Source organism: Carcharhinus amblyrhynchos, chromosome 18, assembly GCF_965287045.1.
Source record: "Carcharhinus amblyrhynchos chromosome 18, sCarAmb.v2.hapA, whole genome shotgun sequence".
Classification (NCBI taxonomy): Eukaryota; Metazoa; Chordata; class Chondrichthyes; order Carcharhiniformes; family Carcharhinidae; genus Carcharhinus; species Carcharhinus amblyrhynchos.
Window position 1 is genome coordinate 30254125 of NC_137341.1, and position 18915 is coordinate 30273039.

The window sequence follows — 18915 nt, forward strand, 5'->3', positions numbered from 1 at the left end:
CTCTAACTGTCTGATCCCTGGGACATTTCTATCTCCACAGAGTCCACACATGCCAGGAATCATTGCTTCCTGACCCACCAGGCACAGGCTCACATTTGCCCCATTTGTGTTCCTGCAGGAGAATCCCACCCACAATGGCTGAGTGAAAGAAGCTGTGTCAGAAGCTGTGTGGAGCTCACCAGGTAATGGCCCACAAGCCTGCCTGCTAAGAGAGCTCACAGAGGTGTGTGCCTCTGCAATGGTGGGTGGTGCTTGTGAGGGTTGTGATGCTTCATCTGTGTCCTCCTCTGAGGTCTCCTCTGAGGTGACATTGAGGGTGGGCAGTGGGACACTGCTGGTGGGTGGGCCAGGCTGTTTAAGCAATGTTCCTGGAAGGAAAGGAAGATGATATATGGTTTATATATGAAATGGGATTGGTTTAGGTTAGAGGGTCATTGTTTTTTAACTGGTCGGCGCAACATCGTGGGCCAAAGGGCCTGTTCTGCGCTGTAATGTTCTATGTTCTATATTAGAGCACGGCCTGGTCAAGGGTATGGACTACACTGAACTCAATTGAGAATGGTCACCTGGATGAAGGAGCAGAGGCTCATCACTTCTCTCAGATAGACCCTCCTCACCCTCAACATGGGCCCCCCTCACCCTCAGCACAGGCCCACCTCACCCTCAGCACAGGCCCACCTCAGCACAGGCCCCCCTCACCCTCAGCACAGGCCCACCTCACCCTCAGCACAGGCCCACCTCACCCTCAGCACAGGCCCACTCCTGCTCTTCCCCAGATGGCTCTCTCCTCGTAAGGAGTCAGTGCCCTCAGTTCAGGCATCCCGCTGCCCTTTTTCTTTCACTCGCAGCCGTTGTGGGTGGAATTCTCCTGCAGGAACACAAATGGGGCAAATGTGAGCCTGTGCCTGGTGGGTCAGGAAGCGATGATTCCTGGCATGTGTGGACACTGTGCCTAAGCAGGGAGGGATTGTGATGAGGAGTGCAGGGTGGGGTGTGACAAAACTGTTGCAAGGTGGGGTGCCGGGGGCCTGCGAAGTGTCAGCATGTGGGATCGAGATGATATTCTGGGACTGATGGAAGGGTGGAGTTCAGAGTGGAGGAAGGAAGCACTTACCCTGTCATTCATCATCTCACAGCATTACAGCCCTGTCCACTTGGTCTGGCTACTGGCACTGACCAGTGCTGCCACTATCTCCAAGGCCGGCAGCCCGAGGGTTTATTGTTGCCCACCTCTCCTCCTTGGCATCCAGCAGATGGGTGAGAGCCCCCTATGTAAATGGAGGAGCCAGCTTCCTCGTCACTTTCCTTCTGTCGAAGAACTCAGATGGCCCTTGGGTTGGAGGAATCAGACGCTTTGCACCTCATGGATGGTATTTTTCACTGGTGCGAAAAAAGTTTCTAAAATGCCTAAAAGGTCTGGCCCAGATTGTGGAATGAGGCCGATGGGAATCACTCCGATTTTCACCCCAAAAATTATTCTTCGTCATTGCGACACTAAAATCTGCCCTACAGTTTCAACCAGAGCTGCCCATTTCTCCTGTCCTTTCTCTGCTCCTTTTTCACTCATTAAATCCTTGTCACTGAAAATTACTTTGCCTCCTCAAACTTCCTTCCCCCAAAGTTCTTTCATTTCCTACTCGGTCTCTCCATCTCGGGTCATTGGCATGTAGGAATCTCTTCCCCAGAAGCCAGTGGAGGTTGGTTGAATTTATTCAAGAAAGATTTGGATAGATTTTGGATAGTCAAGGGCTCTGGGGACAGACAGGAAAGTTGAGGCCACAACCAGATTAGCCATGATTTTATTGAATGGCAGAGCAGATTTGAAGGGCTGAATGGCCAACTCCTGTTCCTATCTTCTCCAAAGTACCTCCTTTAAAAGAATGAGAAGTGATCTCATTAAGACATATAGGATTCTTATGGGGCTTGACAGGGTAAACATTGAGAGGATGTTTCCCTTCATGGAAGTCTCAGACCAGAGGGCAGTGTCTCAGAATAAAGGGTCACCAATTTAAAACTGAAATGAGGAGGAGTTTCTTCTCTCAGAGGGCTGTGAGTCTTTGGAACTGCTTGCCACAGAGAGCTGTGGGGGCAGAGTCCTTGAGTATATTTAACACTGCGATACAGTTTTGATCAGTAAGGGAATCAAGAGTTATGGGGAAAGGGCAGGAAAGTGAGGAATGTTGGATCAACTATTGAAATGGCAGAGCAGGCTTGAGGGGCCAAATGACCTACTCCTGTTCCTATTTCTTATGGTCTTAACCTGAAAACACAAGCTTTAACCGTAGTTCAAAAGTAATCCTATTACATACAATTGCAAATTGAATGCACACTTACCGTAATCAAGCTCTCTCGCAGGCCATTTATATGAAGTCCAGAAGTAAGGGGTCTAGAAAGGTGGAAAGGAAAGAGATTATTTAGAATGACATTTGCAATAATCTCACGGGGTTTACACTGTTGGGTATTATCACGTTCCGCCATCCCTTGTCTCCTCCCAAATGCCAGCTTTGCATGATACTGTCTACACCAGTCCTCAATAACCTTTGGTATTTTATCACCTGTTTAGTTATGCAGTACTTGAAAACTTCAACATGGGTAACAGTCCTTAATATAGGTTGAAAAAAAGAAAAATCCATATAGAGTGGAGTTTTAATGATATATACAATGGTTTATCTTCTGTCTACAGTGACAGTAGTCAGGGCACAAGTGAATTAGCACCAGTTTTCTATTACACTATTATCTCTTAATTAGTGCATAAATGGTTTAGATGTAGGAATATTGCTCTATTGTAAGTCAAAGTAATCAAATTACACAAATACTGCAGCTCTGAAGGCAGCATCAAAGCACTGTTGTCTTGCTTTACATATGATTATACTCCAATACCGCTGAAAGAAAAGAATTTATAGTCTTGCTCAGCGAGACCGGAAACTGCCATCCCGAGGTCAGTGGATATTTCCATTGCCCGCCCCTCACCCACTCCGCTTCCATGGCAGGTGGGGTGGTAGAATTCCAGTGCAGAGTCATAGAATCGTAGAGGTATATACTATAGAAAAAGACCCTTCAGCCCATTGGGTTTGGGCCAATCAAAGACAAACCACTTAACTATTCTAATCCCAGTTTCCAGCAGTTGGCCCATAGCCTTGTATACCTTGGCATAGCAAATGCACATCTAAATACTTCTTAAATGTTATAAGGGTTTCTGCTTCCAGCTCCCTTTTAGGCAGTGATTTCCTGACTCCCACCAACTTCTGGGTGAAAAGGTTTTTCCTCACATGCCTTCTAAACCTCCTGCATCTTACCTTAAATCTATGTCCCCCAGTCATTGATCCATCCACGAAGGGGAAAGGTTTCTTCCTGTCCACTCTAAGCCCATCCTAATTTTATACATCTCAGTCATGTCTCCTCTGCTCCAAGGAAAACAAGCCCAGTCTATCCAATCTCTTTTTATAATTAAAATTCTCCAGCCCAGACAACATCCTGGTAAATCTCCTCTGCACTCTTTCCATTGCTATCACTTCCCTCCTATAATGTGGATCCCAGACTTGCACACAATATTCTAGCTGTGGCCTAACCAACCTTTTATATACTTCTGGCGTAACCTCCCTGCACATGAATTTTATGCCTCTGCTAATAAAGGCAAGTTTACCATTTGCCTTCTTAACCACTTTATTCACTTGTTTTGCTACCTTATGGGGCTGGTATACAAGCACACCAAGGTCCTCCTGATCCTCAGTGCTTCCGAGGGTCCTGCCCTGTTCTGACATGTTGTCAGAATACTGATTTGAATTTAAACAAACTTGACAGTTAACTGGTGCAAACTCCACAATTTTATGCCTCTACCAATCAGAATCCACTTGCCAACCAATCAGCACTTTCTTCTCATGTCGTATAAATTGTTGTCCTCTTTACAATTTGGTATCCTTGTGAATTATCCTGATGGGTACACAACAAGTCTGACATGTCTTTTTTTCAGCAATACTCAAATTCAGTACAGCCAAATGACTGGATCATATTCCATTGGACCTTATCGCAGTTATTAAAATATTTATTAGTTTTCTTGCCGGCAGTAAACCATATTTCTAACTAATGGCTTGCTCACCCACTATTTCATTTTTTTAACGCAAGTATGGAATAAATCCATGGTCATTGTAATAATAAAATAAAAAAAGGATATCTTAGTGCATTATTATAGCACAGTGTGAGTTACTATGCATATAAAAGGATGACAGGAGCACATAATGCAATTTAATATACTGTTTCATTTCACTATCAAGTTGGTGGCAGGCACTACTCATTTAGTGTTTCTGGTTAGTAATTTAGACACTAATCATGCAATCTTTATAAACATCAAAACTGCACAGGGCGTCATGGTGGCACTGTGGCCCCATAGCGCCAGGGACCAGGGTTCGATTCCAGCCTTGAGTGACTGTGTGGAATTTGCATGTTCTCCCCGTATCTGCGTGGGTTTCCTCTGGGTGTTGCAGTTGATGAGCAGCTTAGGTGGATTGGCCATGCTAAATTGCCCCTTGGTGTTCAAAGATGTGTAGGTTAGGTGGATTTGATTTGATTTGATTTATTATTGTCACATGTACTAGTACACAGTGAAAAGTATTGTTTCTTGCACGCTATACAGACAAAGCATACTGTTCACAGAGAAGGAAATGGGGGACTGCAGAATGTAGTGATAAAGTCATAGCTAGAGAAAGATCAAGTTAATGAGAGATAGGTCCATTCAAAAGTTTGATGGCAGCAGGAAAGATGTTGTTCTTGAGTCGGTTGTACATGTCCTCAGACTTTTGTATAATTTTCCCAATGGAAGTAGGTGGAAGAGACCATTTCTAGGGTGCATGGGGTCTTTGATTATGTTGGCTGCTTTTCTAAGGCAGCAGGAAGTATAGGCAGAGTCAATGGATGGGAGACGGGTTTGTGTGAGGGACTGGGCTTCGTTCACAGCCCTTTGCGGTCTTGGGCAGAGTAGGAGCCATACCAAACTGTGATACCACCAGAAAGGATGTTTTCTATGGTGCATCTTCAATAACTTACACTCCGTCAGGGAATTGAACCCAGGTCTCCTACATGACAGGTGGAGACTAACCACTATACTAACATGGATTAGCATTGCTAAATTGCCCCTTGGTGTCCAAAGATGTGTATGTTAGATGGCTTAGCCATGGTAAATGCATGGGCTAAGGGGATAGGGTGATGGGGTGGATGGGTCAGCGGTTGGTGTAGGCTCAATGGACCAAATGGCCTCTTTCTGCACTGTTGCAGTTCCATGCACCATTTTGCCAACAGTTGGCACCTAAACATCTAAAACAGTATGGTTAAAATTTTCCATCTGTGATTTTTTGGTACTGCTGAAAGCGAGTGGAGTTTTGGCTGGAACGTCAAATATTCCATTCTCACTCGTAATGGGTCCTGCCACGAATGAGACTGGAAAATCCTGCCCAGTATCTCAGTTAGATCCTGAGGTTGAGACAGGACATTCGATATAGTGAACAGAACTGTGTGCACATGTATGGGCTTTTCTTTCACTGATTATAGTCCATTGACTTCCAACTAAATCGAGCCAGGAAAATTAAATATTTAGGTATTCTGCAAATTGGGGCTTTTTTTTAAGCAACTCCTAGCTGATATTGCCACAGTGTGATGTAACACTTTTCTTAACTAGTGAAACACAAAACAGTTGCTTGAATGGAATCACTTTGTTTTGGAATGCCATCACCCTCAGGGAGCTCCACCTTTCAAGAGCGACACTAGGAGCTGGTGCTGATTTTGCACTGTGGCTATTCCTCAGAGAAGTGCATTTTCGTGCAAAGGCAGACTGCTGCTAATTCCAAAATAACACAAATAAACAAGCTTCCGTGATGGTTTAGTGGATACAAACAAGGTAGTATAATACTGAACCAGAAAGGTGAAGGAGATCCTGCTGAAACCACTTTTGGGAGTATTAGAGTCAATACACGTTCTTTTAAAGAAATAATATGGAATCATTACTTAGGCAATGAAACAATTCACTGTGGTATTGTGTTTTGAACAATACTCATCACTCTTATTGCTATTGGGACTTTGATCTGTTGTTTATTTTCAATGCTAGTCTGCACTGTTCAAATATTGTTGAAGTGGGGTGAGTGATTTCAATGCTCCCATTTTCTTTTATTCATTCATGGGCTGTGGGTGTCGCTGGACCAGTATTTATTGCCTGTGCCTCACTGCCCTCCATTTCAGAAGATTCGGCCATGGGGCAGCTCAGTGGCAGAGTGGTTAGCGCTGCTGCCTCACAGCGCCAGGGAACCGGGTTCAGCTCCCGGCTTGGGTCACTGTCTGTGTGGAGTTTGCACATTTTCACCGTGTCTGCATGGCTTTCCTCCGGATGCTCCAGTTTTCTCCCACAATCCAAAAGATGTGCTGGTATTGACCAGGCTAAATTCTACCTCAGTGTACCCGATCAGGGGCCAGAGTGTGGCAACTAGGGGATTTTCACAGTAACTTCACCGTAGTGTTAATGTAAGCCTACTTGTGACACTAATAAATAAGCTTTAATTTTAACGTTGCTGTGGGTCTGGAGTCACATGTAGGTCAGACCAGGTAAGGATGGCAGGTTCCCTTCCCTAGTGAACCTGATGGGTTTTATGATAATCTACAATGGTCATTATGAAACTTTTAATTCCAGATTTAGGATTCAAATTTTACCATCTGCCGTGGTGGGATTCAAACCTGGGTCCCGGGATCTTGCCCTAGGTCTCTGGATCACCAGTAAAGGGACAATACCACTACACCACAGTCTCCCTACTAATGGTATCAAGAGAATATTAAAAAGGCAACAAGGTTGTTAATATAAATGGTACCTTTGTTACGTTTTAGGGAAATGGATTGAGCAGTTCACAGAAGTGCCCCATTAGCAACTTCTCCCTGGCCTCTTCAGCAGCAATAAATTGTGCTTCTCTTTTCCCTCGCCTTAATCTTTGTCTGACAATGTCCCTCCCTGTTGCTGTTTTTCCTCTGACTCAGAATCCTTCTTGTATTGATGGGTTGGGCTGCCTGAATCCAGCTAGTTTGCCTGGACTCCCCACAAAAACCAGGTCACTCAAAGCCACAAAATGTGGCCCCTTACCTCCATGTTTTTCAGCTTCTCGAGCGCTGTTCTCACACCAAGTAATGGTATCTGCAGTATGTGCACGCACACCCAGGGTGCCAGTTGTGCCAGGCATTTCTTTGTGCAGGGGACATGTACTGGAAATGGCAGAGTGAGGAGATTGTGATTTGTCAATTTGAGGCCAGCACTGACATTGTGGAGATCAGCACTGCAGCCAATACTGTCTGCTAAACATGCACAACTGAACATATATACAGCAACAGGAAGAACCACACCACCAGTGCTACGTAAAGAGATCATCAATTACAAGTTGGTTGGTGATTAATTTCTGATAGGTGTTGCTGCAATTATTAGAAATGTTTGTTTTTTTTTGTGAGAGTTCTTTTAAAGCTGTTGAATCATAGAATCGTAGAAACCCTGGAATGCAGAAAGAGGCCATTTGGCCCATCGAGTCGGCACTGATCACAATCCCACCCAGGCCCTACCCCCATATCCATACACATTTACCCACTAATCCCTCTAACTTATGCATCTCAGGACACTAAGGGCAATTTTAGCATGGCCAATCAACCTAACCTGCATATCTTTGGACTGTGGGAGGAAACCGGAGCACCTGGAGGAAACCCATGCAGACACGAGGAGAATGTACAAACTCCACACAGACAGTGACCTAAGCCGGGAATCGAACTCAGGTCCCTGCAGCTGTGCAGCAGCAGTGCTAACCACGAGGCCGCCGTGCCACCCGAAATCCAGAGTAAGTGCGGTGGCCGGTGCTGAAGGGCTTTCTTTTGACTTCAAGCCATTTGTGCACACTGCTTTCTCTCAGCCATGGGGTAATCCTATTAATTCTTTGGTAAGGGAGCAGGAAAAGAGGTCACACAGAACAGGACATGCTGATGGAGGAGGAGGTGGGGAGAAGGGCACTTCACCATATCCACCCAGGGTTATAATTCAGGTTAATAATTCTCCTACCTGAACCTCAGCAAAGGACAATACATCATCATTTTTGCTTAATTAAAGCTCATTCTCGAAATCTGACATGTGTTGCTGACACAGCTAAAACCTCAGATGCGTGTGTGGCATTGCCCTTGGCTATGATGGGGAATATGATCAGCATTTTTTTTTAAATAAGGTGGCTCTTTCCAAGTTGGAGCAGATAATATTTCCAACATCTCCCGGTTAACGATCTGGGGTTGCCTGAGGCTCTGTATTCAAAGAGAATGGGATACATTTCATTCTCTCTTATCAGTGAGAGAGTGGTAGGAGTGAACTTCATGAGGATTTCAGGCTTTCCTATGGTTCAGGGCACCACTGACTGCAAGCAGGCCTTCTTGTGGGTTCTGCATATCAACTCCAAGATGGACAGCAACCAAAAGGGATTCTATGAACTCAATGTTCAGTTGAGACGTAACCATAGGCAGTCAATTGTGTATCAAAGACTGGTAGCTGGGCAGGAGCCATGCTGCCTACCATCTGCAGCAGTCTGGGTGGTTACTGGGTAACAAGGGCTGTCAGCTACATACACATAGGCAGCGTACATACAATGAAAGACACGCCATTGCACTATATGTGGCAGCACAAAGCACTGGGATCCTGGAACAATGTCTCTGCTGACTGGACCAAGACTTAGGAACACTGCAACACCTGGCAGAATGTGTCCCAAGATTTTTCCTAGTCTCCTGCACATTGCACATCACTGCCACCATCAGCACATGGTCCTTGGACTAGCTGAGGTGGAGGAGCTAGAGGGGAGAGAGGATGAAGAAAAGGAATGGAGCTGTCCACCAACACAATCCCTGTCTTCCTTGGCTGTCCAGGATTGACTCATACAACAATGATCCCAGTAAACACAACCCCATTCATCGCCATTTCTGTAACCTACCTGTCTTGTATTACCCATCATTTACTTGGCCACAATGTTGAAATGAAATTGATCAGTAAATTAACATTCCATACAGATTTATAAATTGACTCATTCCATATTGGGTACAAAGGTCAATGATTCAGCCTGGTGCATTTCCTTGGTGCCTGGTTTCCGAGTATGTTTGCCTATCCTAGTGCTCCTCTCCAATGTTACTCCAGTGGCTGCAGCATGGCAGGTGGAAGGTTGCTGACATTCACTGGCAAAGACCTTGCAGGATGACTTCTAGCAGGCGCAGTCCTATCACATTCAGCTTCAAACTACACTTACTCGACACGAGCGGCATCAGTCTGGGCTGACTGAGTTGTGTATCTGAAAGGAGCAAGGCACAAGGGTAGGGCTGTGATGAGGGAAGAGGAAGCAAAGCAAAAGGTTCATGCTTGTGCTGACTGGAGCTGGTAAATCAGAAGAATTTGTGTGACTGGGAGAAGTGGGATGTGAGAAGGAGGATAAGGTTTGAGGGCATCATCACCTTCAATGGCTTCAACCCACCCTCCCCTGTGGTGACAGTCTTAGCAATGGCTGCTGCAATGATGGCAATTATCACATCCTCCATTGGAGTGAGGAGATGTAGCAGCACCTTGCCTCCACCAGCTAGCTCCCGTTGCTTCTGGTTCTGCGTCATCGTGGCCTGCAAGGGAGAGGGAAGTGTGCTAAAGAATGTGATGCAATGTGGTTTTCATGGTTGAAAAGCTAACAGTGCATGCAAGGTGTGAGGGTTACAGCAGTGCTAAGTATATGAGAGTAAACTATGATTGGAATGAATTGTAATTCTGGATTGTTGGTAGGCAAGTGATGGAGCATGAAGCAGTGTGAACCTGGTGGTTCAATTGGTAGTTTATGGCATTTGACTATATATTCACTGACTTTGACCACTCATATCAGGTCACTGAATATTTTTGCAGCACTTAATCCAGCTCTTTTAAGGCCAAACTCCTGGCATTAACTTTCATATCTATCTGGCCAGGCTGCCTCTGCAAAATTTGTCTGGAGCAGCTCGAGGCCCCTGAACATAGATCACATCACAAAACCTTACAGTCTGCTATCTTCCTGTTGCACCATCCTCTTCCTTTCACAGACAGCCTCGCACAATGTGTTCCAGCACCTACTCCAGGTGCAATGTGCTCTCATTTCAATGTTGCAGGCTGCCTTTAATAATGCATTCTAGCTTTAAGTGATGCCAGTCTTGCACAAATCTGATCTGCTGACTGACGCATCCAACCACTCAATGTTCTAAGTGTTGGGATGCACATGGTTGAGTTAATAGCTGGCATGAAGTTGGCATGTCGCCTACATCAGAAGCAATGGGAATAGAACAATTGGTCACTGTGATCACTATGTCTGTACTGGAGACCTGGACAGGCAGATTGGTGGCATATACATTTCCCACCCAGGTTAGACTAAGGAGTGTGCATAAATCACCTGTCCAATCTATATTTCCATGCTCACTCTGCTAGGGCAGTACGGTGGCACAGTGGTTAGCACTGCTGCCTCACGGTGCTAAGGACCCAGGGTCGATTCCCAGCTTGGGCCACTGTCTTTGTGGAGTCTGCATGTTCTCTCTGTGTCTGTGTGGATTTCCTCCGGGTGCTCTGGTTTCCTCCCACAGTCCGAAAGATGTGCTGTTTAGGTGCATTGGCCGTGCTAAATTCTCCCTCAGCGTGCTGGAGTGCAGCAACTGAGGGATTTTCACAGTAACTTCACTGCAGTGTTAATGTAAGTCTACTTGTGACACTAATAAATAAACTTTAATGAAACTTAATAGAACCAGATGCAACTGAGAAATAAATCCTGAATATTAAAAGGAATCACATTTTGTCAGTACTTAACTGAACACTTGATAAATATTTATATCTGTGAAGAAGGTTGAAGCTCTGGATTTTACATAAAGACAGATTAAAGCTGCAATTTTAAAATGCTAATCACATCACTGTACAGTAAAGGATTTATATGTAGAAAGCAGAAAGCATCCTCACATATATTAGCAGGCATTCATTCTCCAACAGGTAAAGATGATGGCACAGTTTAAGTTAATTTACCAGCTTCACATGGTCTTACCTGAAATCGATAAGGAGAATCATCTGGCCGAAGGATGAGGTTCTTTGAATCTTTCAGTGGATAAATGTAGCCATACTTTACTATTAAGTTGCCAAGATGAAGGGATTCTGCAGCAGAGAAATAGCATTTCTTAATTACAAGTCATTGGTGAGGGAAACCATTACTCATTACAATACTACCAAACAACCATTGAGCATTGTTATCAATCTCCACTGGTTGTGGTTTAAGCAGAGGCAAGGTCTCGGTTATTTGAAATGCATTAATATATTTGTTAGAATAGTTCAAAGATGAATTGATATGAATGTGTGAAGGTGCACATGACAACATTATGCACAATTAATTTCTGGGCTTCAATTATAGTTTCACAATTGTCGTGGCCTTTTAACAAAGAACAAAGAAAAGTGCAGCACTGGAACAGGCCCTTCGGCCCTCCTGCGCCGATCATGATGCCTGCCTAAACTAAAACCGAATGCACCGTATCCTCCCATTCCCATCTTATTCATGTATTTGTCTGGTTGCCCTTTAAATGCTGCTATCATACCTGCTCCCACCAGCTCACTGGGCAGCATGTTCCAGGCATTCACCACCCTCTGTGTAAAAAACATGCCTTGCACATCTCTTCTAAACTTTTCCCCCATGTACCTTAAGCCTATGTCCCCTAGTACTTGATTTTTCTACCTTAGGAAAGAGCATCAGACTATCTATATTTCAATATGATTCTGAGCAGCTGGATGTGAAGAATCCTGCATTTACCTTGCGAAGGCTTCACAAATTGTAATTAACAATTAACTAACTTCCATTTCATCTCTTTAAGGACAGCAAGACTTTTTATTTGCTGAGAAAAATAGTACATCTCTTTTTTTTTATACAAGTAAACACTGTGTAACTTTCTGAATGTAACAGAACACAAAGTTATGTTGGGCAAAGGCAAGTTTTTTACTAAACCAAAGCATGAACCTGAAGCGTAAGTTCTCAGAAAATGTCATTCAAAGCAAAACAATAGTGGGGTCAATTTTAACTTTGTTTGGGTTTTAGATAGTCAGACTGGAGAACTGTATAGAAGAGATTGGTTTGTCCTGGATTGTGTGGATCTTCTTGAGTGTTATTAGGGCTGCATTCATCCAGGCAAGTGCAGAGTATTCCATTACAGTCCTGACTTGTGCCCTGTAGATGTGGACAGGCCCCAGGCAGTCAGCAGGGGAGTTATATCAGAATCTCCAGTCTCTGACCTACTCTTGTAGCCACTGTATTTATATAGCTGGTGCAGTTCAGTGTCGGGTCAGTAGGAACCCCAGGATATTGACAGTGTGGTGAATTCAGCAATGATAATGTTATTGAATGTCAAGGGAAGATGGTAAGATCTTGTGTGTTTTGGGGGTTACTTATCTGACTTAGGGTTAGAAGCTTCCCACATCTAATGATGCATGAGGCAGACAAAGCATGTGGCTTATGCCTGCTTTTGTAGTTAGTGGGTGGCACAGTGACACAGTGGGTTAGCACTGCTGCCTCACAACGCCAGGGACACAGGTTCAATTCCTGGTTTGGGTCACCATCTGTGTGGAGTTTGCACATTCTCCCCATGACTGTGTGGGTTTCCTCTGGGTGCTCTGGTTTCCTCCCACAGTCTGAAAGACATGCTGGTTAGGTGAATTGAATTGAACAGGTGCCGGAGTGTGGCGATTACGGGAATTTCACAGTAACTGCATTGCAGTGTTAATGTAAGCCTAACTTGTGACTAATAAATAAACTTTAGCTTTTCCTGGAACACATCACCAGGGGCTTACAGCATGAGAACGCCACTCCGTATCAAGCATGGCTGACCACAAACCCTTTCGCTCTTACCACCTACCATAGACATTTTGGAAGGATTTACATGTTACTAGTACGTCAGTTTGGTCACGTTATGAATGCAACTTCCTCAATCATCACATCCTGCAATAGGACTCAAATCCAGAGATACTAGTTCAGAGACATGGGTGCTACCCATTGCATCTCAAGACGTTCCACACTTAGCAATCCATGCCTGAATATTGTCCAGGTCTTGCTGCATATGAATACAGAGTTTTTCAATATCTAAGGAGTTGTATATGGTGTTGCACATTGCAATTATCAGCAAACATCCCCGCCTCTGACCCTATAACAGAGGAACAGTTGCTAATGAAACAATTGAAGATGGTTGGGTCTAGTACATTGCCCTGAGGAACTATTGAAGTGATGTTGTGTGACTGAGATGATTGGTCTCCAAATAACCACTACCACTTTCTTTTATGCTATGTATGACTCCAACCAGTGAAGGCACTTCCCCCTGATTCATATCGCTTTCTGTTTCACTAGGGTTCCTTGCTGCCTCACTCGGTCAAATGCTGCCTTGATGCCAAGTGCAGTCACACTCACCTCCCTTCTTGACTTCATCTCTTTTGTTCATGTTTGGAACAAGTCTGCAATGATATCAGGAACTGGGTGGTCCTGGCAGAACCCAAACTGAGTGTCAATGAGCAGGTTTTTACTGAGTAAGTGCCTCACTGTTGACCACAGCTTCCATCACGTTGCTGATGATTGAGAGGAGATTGGGGTGGGTGTTGGCTGGGTTAGATTTGCCCTGTTTCTTGGGGACAGGACGTGCCTTGTCGGGTGGAAGCCAATGTTGTTTCTGTACTGGAACAGCTTAGCTAGGGGCGTTACTCATTCCGACAACAGAACTTTTGTTCTATTGTCAGAATATTGTGAGGGCCCAGAGCCTTTGCAATACCCAGTGTCTCCAGCCTTTTTTAATTTCACACGGAGTAAATCGAATTGGCTGAAGACTGGCAGCTGTGATGCTGGGGACATCAGAAGAAGGCCGAGATGGATCATCCACTTTTGGCTGAAGATGCAAATGTTTCATCCTTGAGTTGGAATGAAGTTTTCAAGATGTTTGCACTGGAAAATTAATCACTTCTGTAGAACCGTTAAGAACCAGTTGTCGCAGTCAAATATCTTCCAATTAATATAGAAATCTCCAATGCGCATAATGACAGAATAAACATCAATTCTGGCCCAGTAATTTCCACTCCCTTTAGGGTTGGAAGTTATATATAGAGATAGATTAAATGTCCGATTTTACCACACTCCGGCACACTGGAACATTTTAATCAGTTTCTGTCAGATTCCACTGTGAAATATTGCCTCAAATCTCCCAGCCCTTGATAGCATATTCTGCTGCTAGGGTCTGTGCCTGGAATAGCAGCAATGATACATCTGTAATGTTTCCATGTTTTATATCAGTGCGGTTCTTGTTCATAACTGCCTGATGTACACTGGATGGTTAAAGTTCATGAAGTCCAGTTGTCTGCTGTTTTAACAACTATATGGAAAAAAAATCTGCTGAGATGGTGGATTCTTTATTTTCCACAGTATATATCGTGTAATAGCATTGCGATGAATTTTTGTAGAGCAGTTTTAAACCAGTACGGGGAGCTTTCTGATAGTATCAAATTCCTCAAATTGGGCAGATGAGCTATAAAAGTCACCTGAGCCCCAGTGCTGTTATTCTTCAGTGAGGGACCAAGCCTGCCTGTCTGATGAGTATTTCCTCACAGAAACAGAGCTATTAATTAAAGTGCTGCTCAGTGTTCATTATTGGAACTCAAGGGATGACTGTTTCTCCAAAACATGGCAGTTCACAAGGCTCATCAGCCACAAGAATGGAATGACTCACCTTTTCCTTCCCTAATCGTTGAGGAAATTAGATAGTTGGCAGACACACTTCCTATTTTATTTTTCTCTTCTATATTTTTCAATAAAATGTCTAAAAAATGGGTGATTCCAGCAGGAAGGTTGATGCTAATCCATGTTCCCAATTCACTTCCTGGATAATACTGCATCTAACCTTCCTCTCCATCACTAGAGAAAAGCAGCCGTGTGAAGTGTGGGGAGATTGTGTCCTCTGACTCCACATATAAATTTCCTTTAACAGAGACAGATGCAATCGCTGGCCCCTTAGAGTTCACACAGTAAAAAGTCTGACAACACCAGGTTTCAGTCCAACCGATTTATTTGATAGTAAACTCACAAGCTTTTGAGGGGACTCCCTCTTCGTCAGGTGAATGCCACCTGACTTTTTACTGTGTTTACCCCAGTCCAACGCCGGCACATCCACATCATCCCTTAGAGTTCCCCAGAAAAGCCATTTGAATGTCATTGCTCTTGATGAAAAGGCAGGTATTATAAAGGAAGGCCTTTGATCTGAACTTCCTGTGGATGTCAGCGCTCTGACATCAGGCATCCTGTGCAGGTCCTGGCCCCATTGGCGCCTGAATCCCACCTGCCTGTGCAATCTTCCTGCAAGTAGCTGTTAACATGCCATTTCCAGGAGCTCTGTCCAATTGAAGACAGAGAATATTTGTTCTTATGTTCTTATGAGAATGGGCTGGGTAGGAGGAGGACCAATCAGAATGTGTAAGGATATGGGCCGCCGGCACCCCCCACTGGGAGAGGTTGGTACTGCCGTTATAGGTGAGGGGATAGTTTACTTTATCTATTAGTGTCACAAGGAAGTTTCCCCTAATCACCACACTCTGGTACACTGAGGGAATCTCAGTGAGAAGGGTGAGGGAGGTGGGGAACTGGGTTGAAAAGGCCAGCTGGGAGGATTAAAGAGGGGAGGGTTAAAGTGGGGAATGACTTTGAGAATGCAATGGAGGTCTCTCTCTCTCTCATTGCCCTACAACGCCCTGTGGCACCAAAGTTGCCAGACCTCCTCCAGCAAGATAAGGGCTCTGAGCATTCCCTCCATTCCTCAGTAAAATTTCAGACAGGTCGAGGGTAGGCCTGTGCGTGCTGGAAAACTAACTGCTGGATTTTACCACATGCTGCCCCACGTTCAAACCCACCCAGTGGAGGAGTGTAAAATCCAGTCCATAGAATATACAGCACTAAAGGAAACCATTTGGCCCATCAGGCCTTTGAAAGAGTTATTCAATTCTCCTGCTTTTTTCCTGCACCCTGACAAATATTTTCCTTTTAAGTAGAAATCCAATTTGCTCTAGAAGGTTATCACTGAACCTGCTTTCATTCCTCCACAACCACCACATCCCACATCCCTTTTCCAGCAGCATACTCCAGATCAATTCTTTGTAAACACAGAAATTTTCCTCGTGTTATCTGTAATCCTTGCCATTAATCTCCATTCCCTGGTTACCAACCATTCTATTACAGGAAACAGATTCTCCTTATTCCGAACACCTGTATTAATCTTTTCTTAACCAGCTCTGCTCCAAGGAGAACAACCTCAGTTTCCCCATATGACGTCCTTCAACCCTGATAACATTCCAGTAAATCTCTTCTGCGCTCCATTTAAAATCTTGATATAAAGTGCAGAGTCCACAACTCAGCACATTACTCCAGCTGAAGATTAACCAGTACTTCATATAGCTATAGGATAATCATAGAAACCCTACAGTGCAGAAGACCATTCAGCCCATCAGGTCAGCACTGACTACAATTCCAGCCAAGCTCTATCCCTGTAACCCCACATTTTTACACAGCTAACCTCTAAACTAGCCAGCCCAGGCCATCAGTGGGGAATTTAGCATGGCCAATGCACCTAAACCATACATTTTTGGAGTGTGGGAGGAAACAAGAGCATCTAGATGAAACCCACACAGACATGGGGAGAATGTGCAAACTATGCACAGTCACCCGAGGCTGGAATTGAACCCAGGTCCCTGGTGCTGTGAGGCAGCAGTGCTAACCACTGTACCACCGTGCTCTCACTTGCCAGGCCTTTGTTAATAAAGCCAAAGATCCCGCATGCTTCTTTAAGCAGCTCCCTCCACTTGTCCTGCCAATTTCAAAGGTTTCTGTACATCCTTAGGTTTCTATGTCGATGTGCTCCCTTTAAAATCAAACCTTTTGGATCCTATTTTACTATTTTGATTCTAAGTGCTGGGCAGACTTGGAACTGGGAGTGTTTCAGATCCAACTTTTAGACCCATTCTCAGGCACCCCCCATACACACTCTGCCTGCATAAATATCAGCGATTCTGGATTGCACTGCACAAGTCTGTGGGTGGGGCTTAACCCACCCAAAATCCTGCAGCTCCGATCGGCATCTCCAATTGCACATGCGCAGAAAAAACAGAATGCTGCTCCCCGCCACATAGCTCCCAGACTGGATAATGCTATCCCCAGCCCCCACAGACATTGCCCCACCCACATTCCTGACCTCCTTATCCTTCCACCCCCCTCTGCCACCCAGACCGATCGCAGGTCCCTCCACCCTCACCCTACCGATCACAGACGAGTGGCAGCAGACCCAACTTCTCCCCACTGATCACAGGCAGAATGGCAGCGGACCCCCTTTCACCCCCACTGATCACAGGCAGAGTGACAGCGGACCCCCTTTCACTCCCACTGATCACAGGCAGAGTGACAGCGGACCCCCTTTCACTCCCACTGATCACAGTCAGAGTGACAGCGGACCCCCTTTCACTCCCACTGATCACAGGCAGAATGGCAGCGGACCCCCTTTCACTCCCACTGATCACAGGCAGAGTGACAGCGGACCCCCTTTCACTCCCACTGATCACAGGCAGAGTGACAGCGGACCCCCTTTCACTCCCACTGACCACAGGCAGAATGGCAGCGGACCCCCTTTCACTCCCACTGATCACAGGCAGAGTGACAGCGGACCCCCTTTCACTCCCACTGACCACAGGCAGAATGGCAGCGGACCCCCTTTCACTCCCACTGATCACAGGCAGAGTGACAGCGGACCCCCTTTCACTCCCACTGACCACAGGCAGAGTGACAGCGGACCCCCTTTCACTCCCACTGACCACAGGCAGAATGGCAGCGGACCCCCTTTCACTCCCACTGATCACAGGCAGAGTGACAGCGGACCCCCTTTCACTCCCACTGATCACAGGTAGAATGGCAGCGGACCCCCTTTCACTCCCACTGATCACAGGCAGAGTGACAGCGGACCCCCTTTCACTCCCACTGATCACAGGCAGAGTGACAGCGGACCCCCTTTCACTCCCACTGATCACAGGCAGAGTGACAGCGGACCCCCTTTCACTCCCACTGATCACAGGCAGAGTGACAGCGGACCCCCTTTCACTCCCACTAATCTCAGAGTGACAGCGGACCCCCTTTCACTCCCACTGATCACAGTAGAATGGCAGCGGACCCCCTTTCACTCCCACTGATCACAGTAGAATGGCAGCGGACCCCCTTTCACTCCACTAATCTCAGTCAGAGTGGCAGCGGACCCCCTTTCACTCCCACTGATCACAGGCAGAGTGATAGTGGACCCGTTCCCCTCAGCAATCTCAGGCAGAGTAGCAGTGGACACCCCGCAACCGATCATGGACAGAGAGCGATCAGACACTAGGTACTTAACTTCTCACTAACTGGAGCGCCCAAACCAGACTTCTATGGAGCATGTCTGTTTTGCGCCATTTCTGGATGGGTGGACACAGTGGTAAAGGGGGAAGTGCCGGTATGGTTGAGCATGCAGCCCATTAAGTCAATTTAAATGCAGCCATTTTCAGGCCTTGGTAAACGGGAAACTGGCGTGGAAGTGGGCACAGATCGCACTACTCACTTCATGCCTGACTTTATCAAGTTTTCATGCCCGAAAGTGGGCACAATGCGATAGTAAAATTGGGATTCTAGTTTCTATTCCTCCAAAAAGTAGGTAAGTTAAAGTTCCAGACAAATTTATAAGTCCTTGGTAGGCCAGGGAGAGAGTATTTGGATAAAGTAAGTGAGTAGGATTTGTGGGTGGAGAGGCAGATTTTGGGGGATTGTGTCTCGGTGGTGAGGTTGGTGGTGGAGGGGTTGAATTGAGCCTCTGGGA

At 45.5% G+C, this 18915-nt stretch overlaps 1 protein-coding gene across 2 annotated transcripts in view; it reads right to left on the bottom strand.

The window, feature by feature from the left end:
* Positions 1–18915, bottom strand: part of rgs11 (regulator of G protein signaling 11) — a 164735-nt gene that overhangs the window by 99104 nt on the left and 46716 nt on the right. For both annotated transcript variants that reach the window (XM_080206663.1, XM_080206664.1), the window contains exons 4-5: positions 11073–11179; positions 2335–2386 (exon numbers count right to left, since the gene is read on the bottom strand). In XM_080206663.1, the coding sequence (XP_080062789.1) occupies positions 2335–2386; positions 11073–11179 (159 nt within the window). The remainder of the gene's footprint in view (positions 1–2334; positions 2387–11072; positions 11180–18915) is intronic.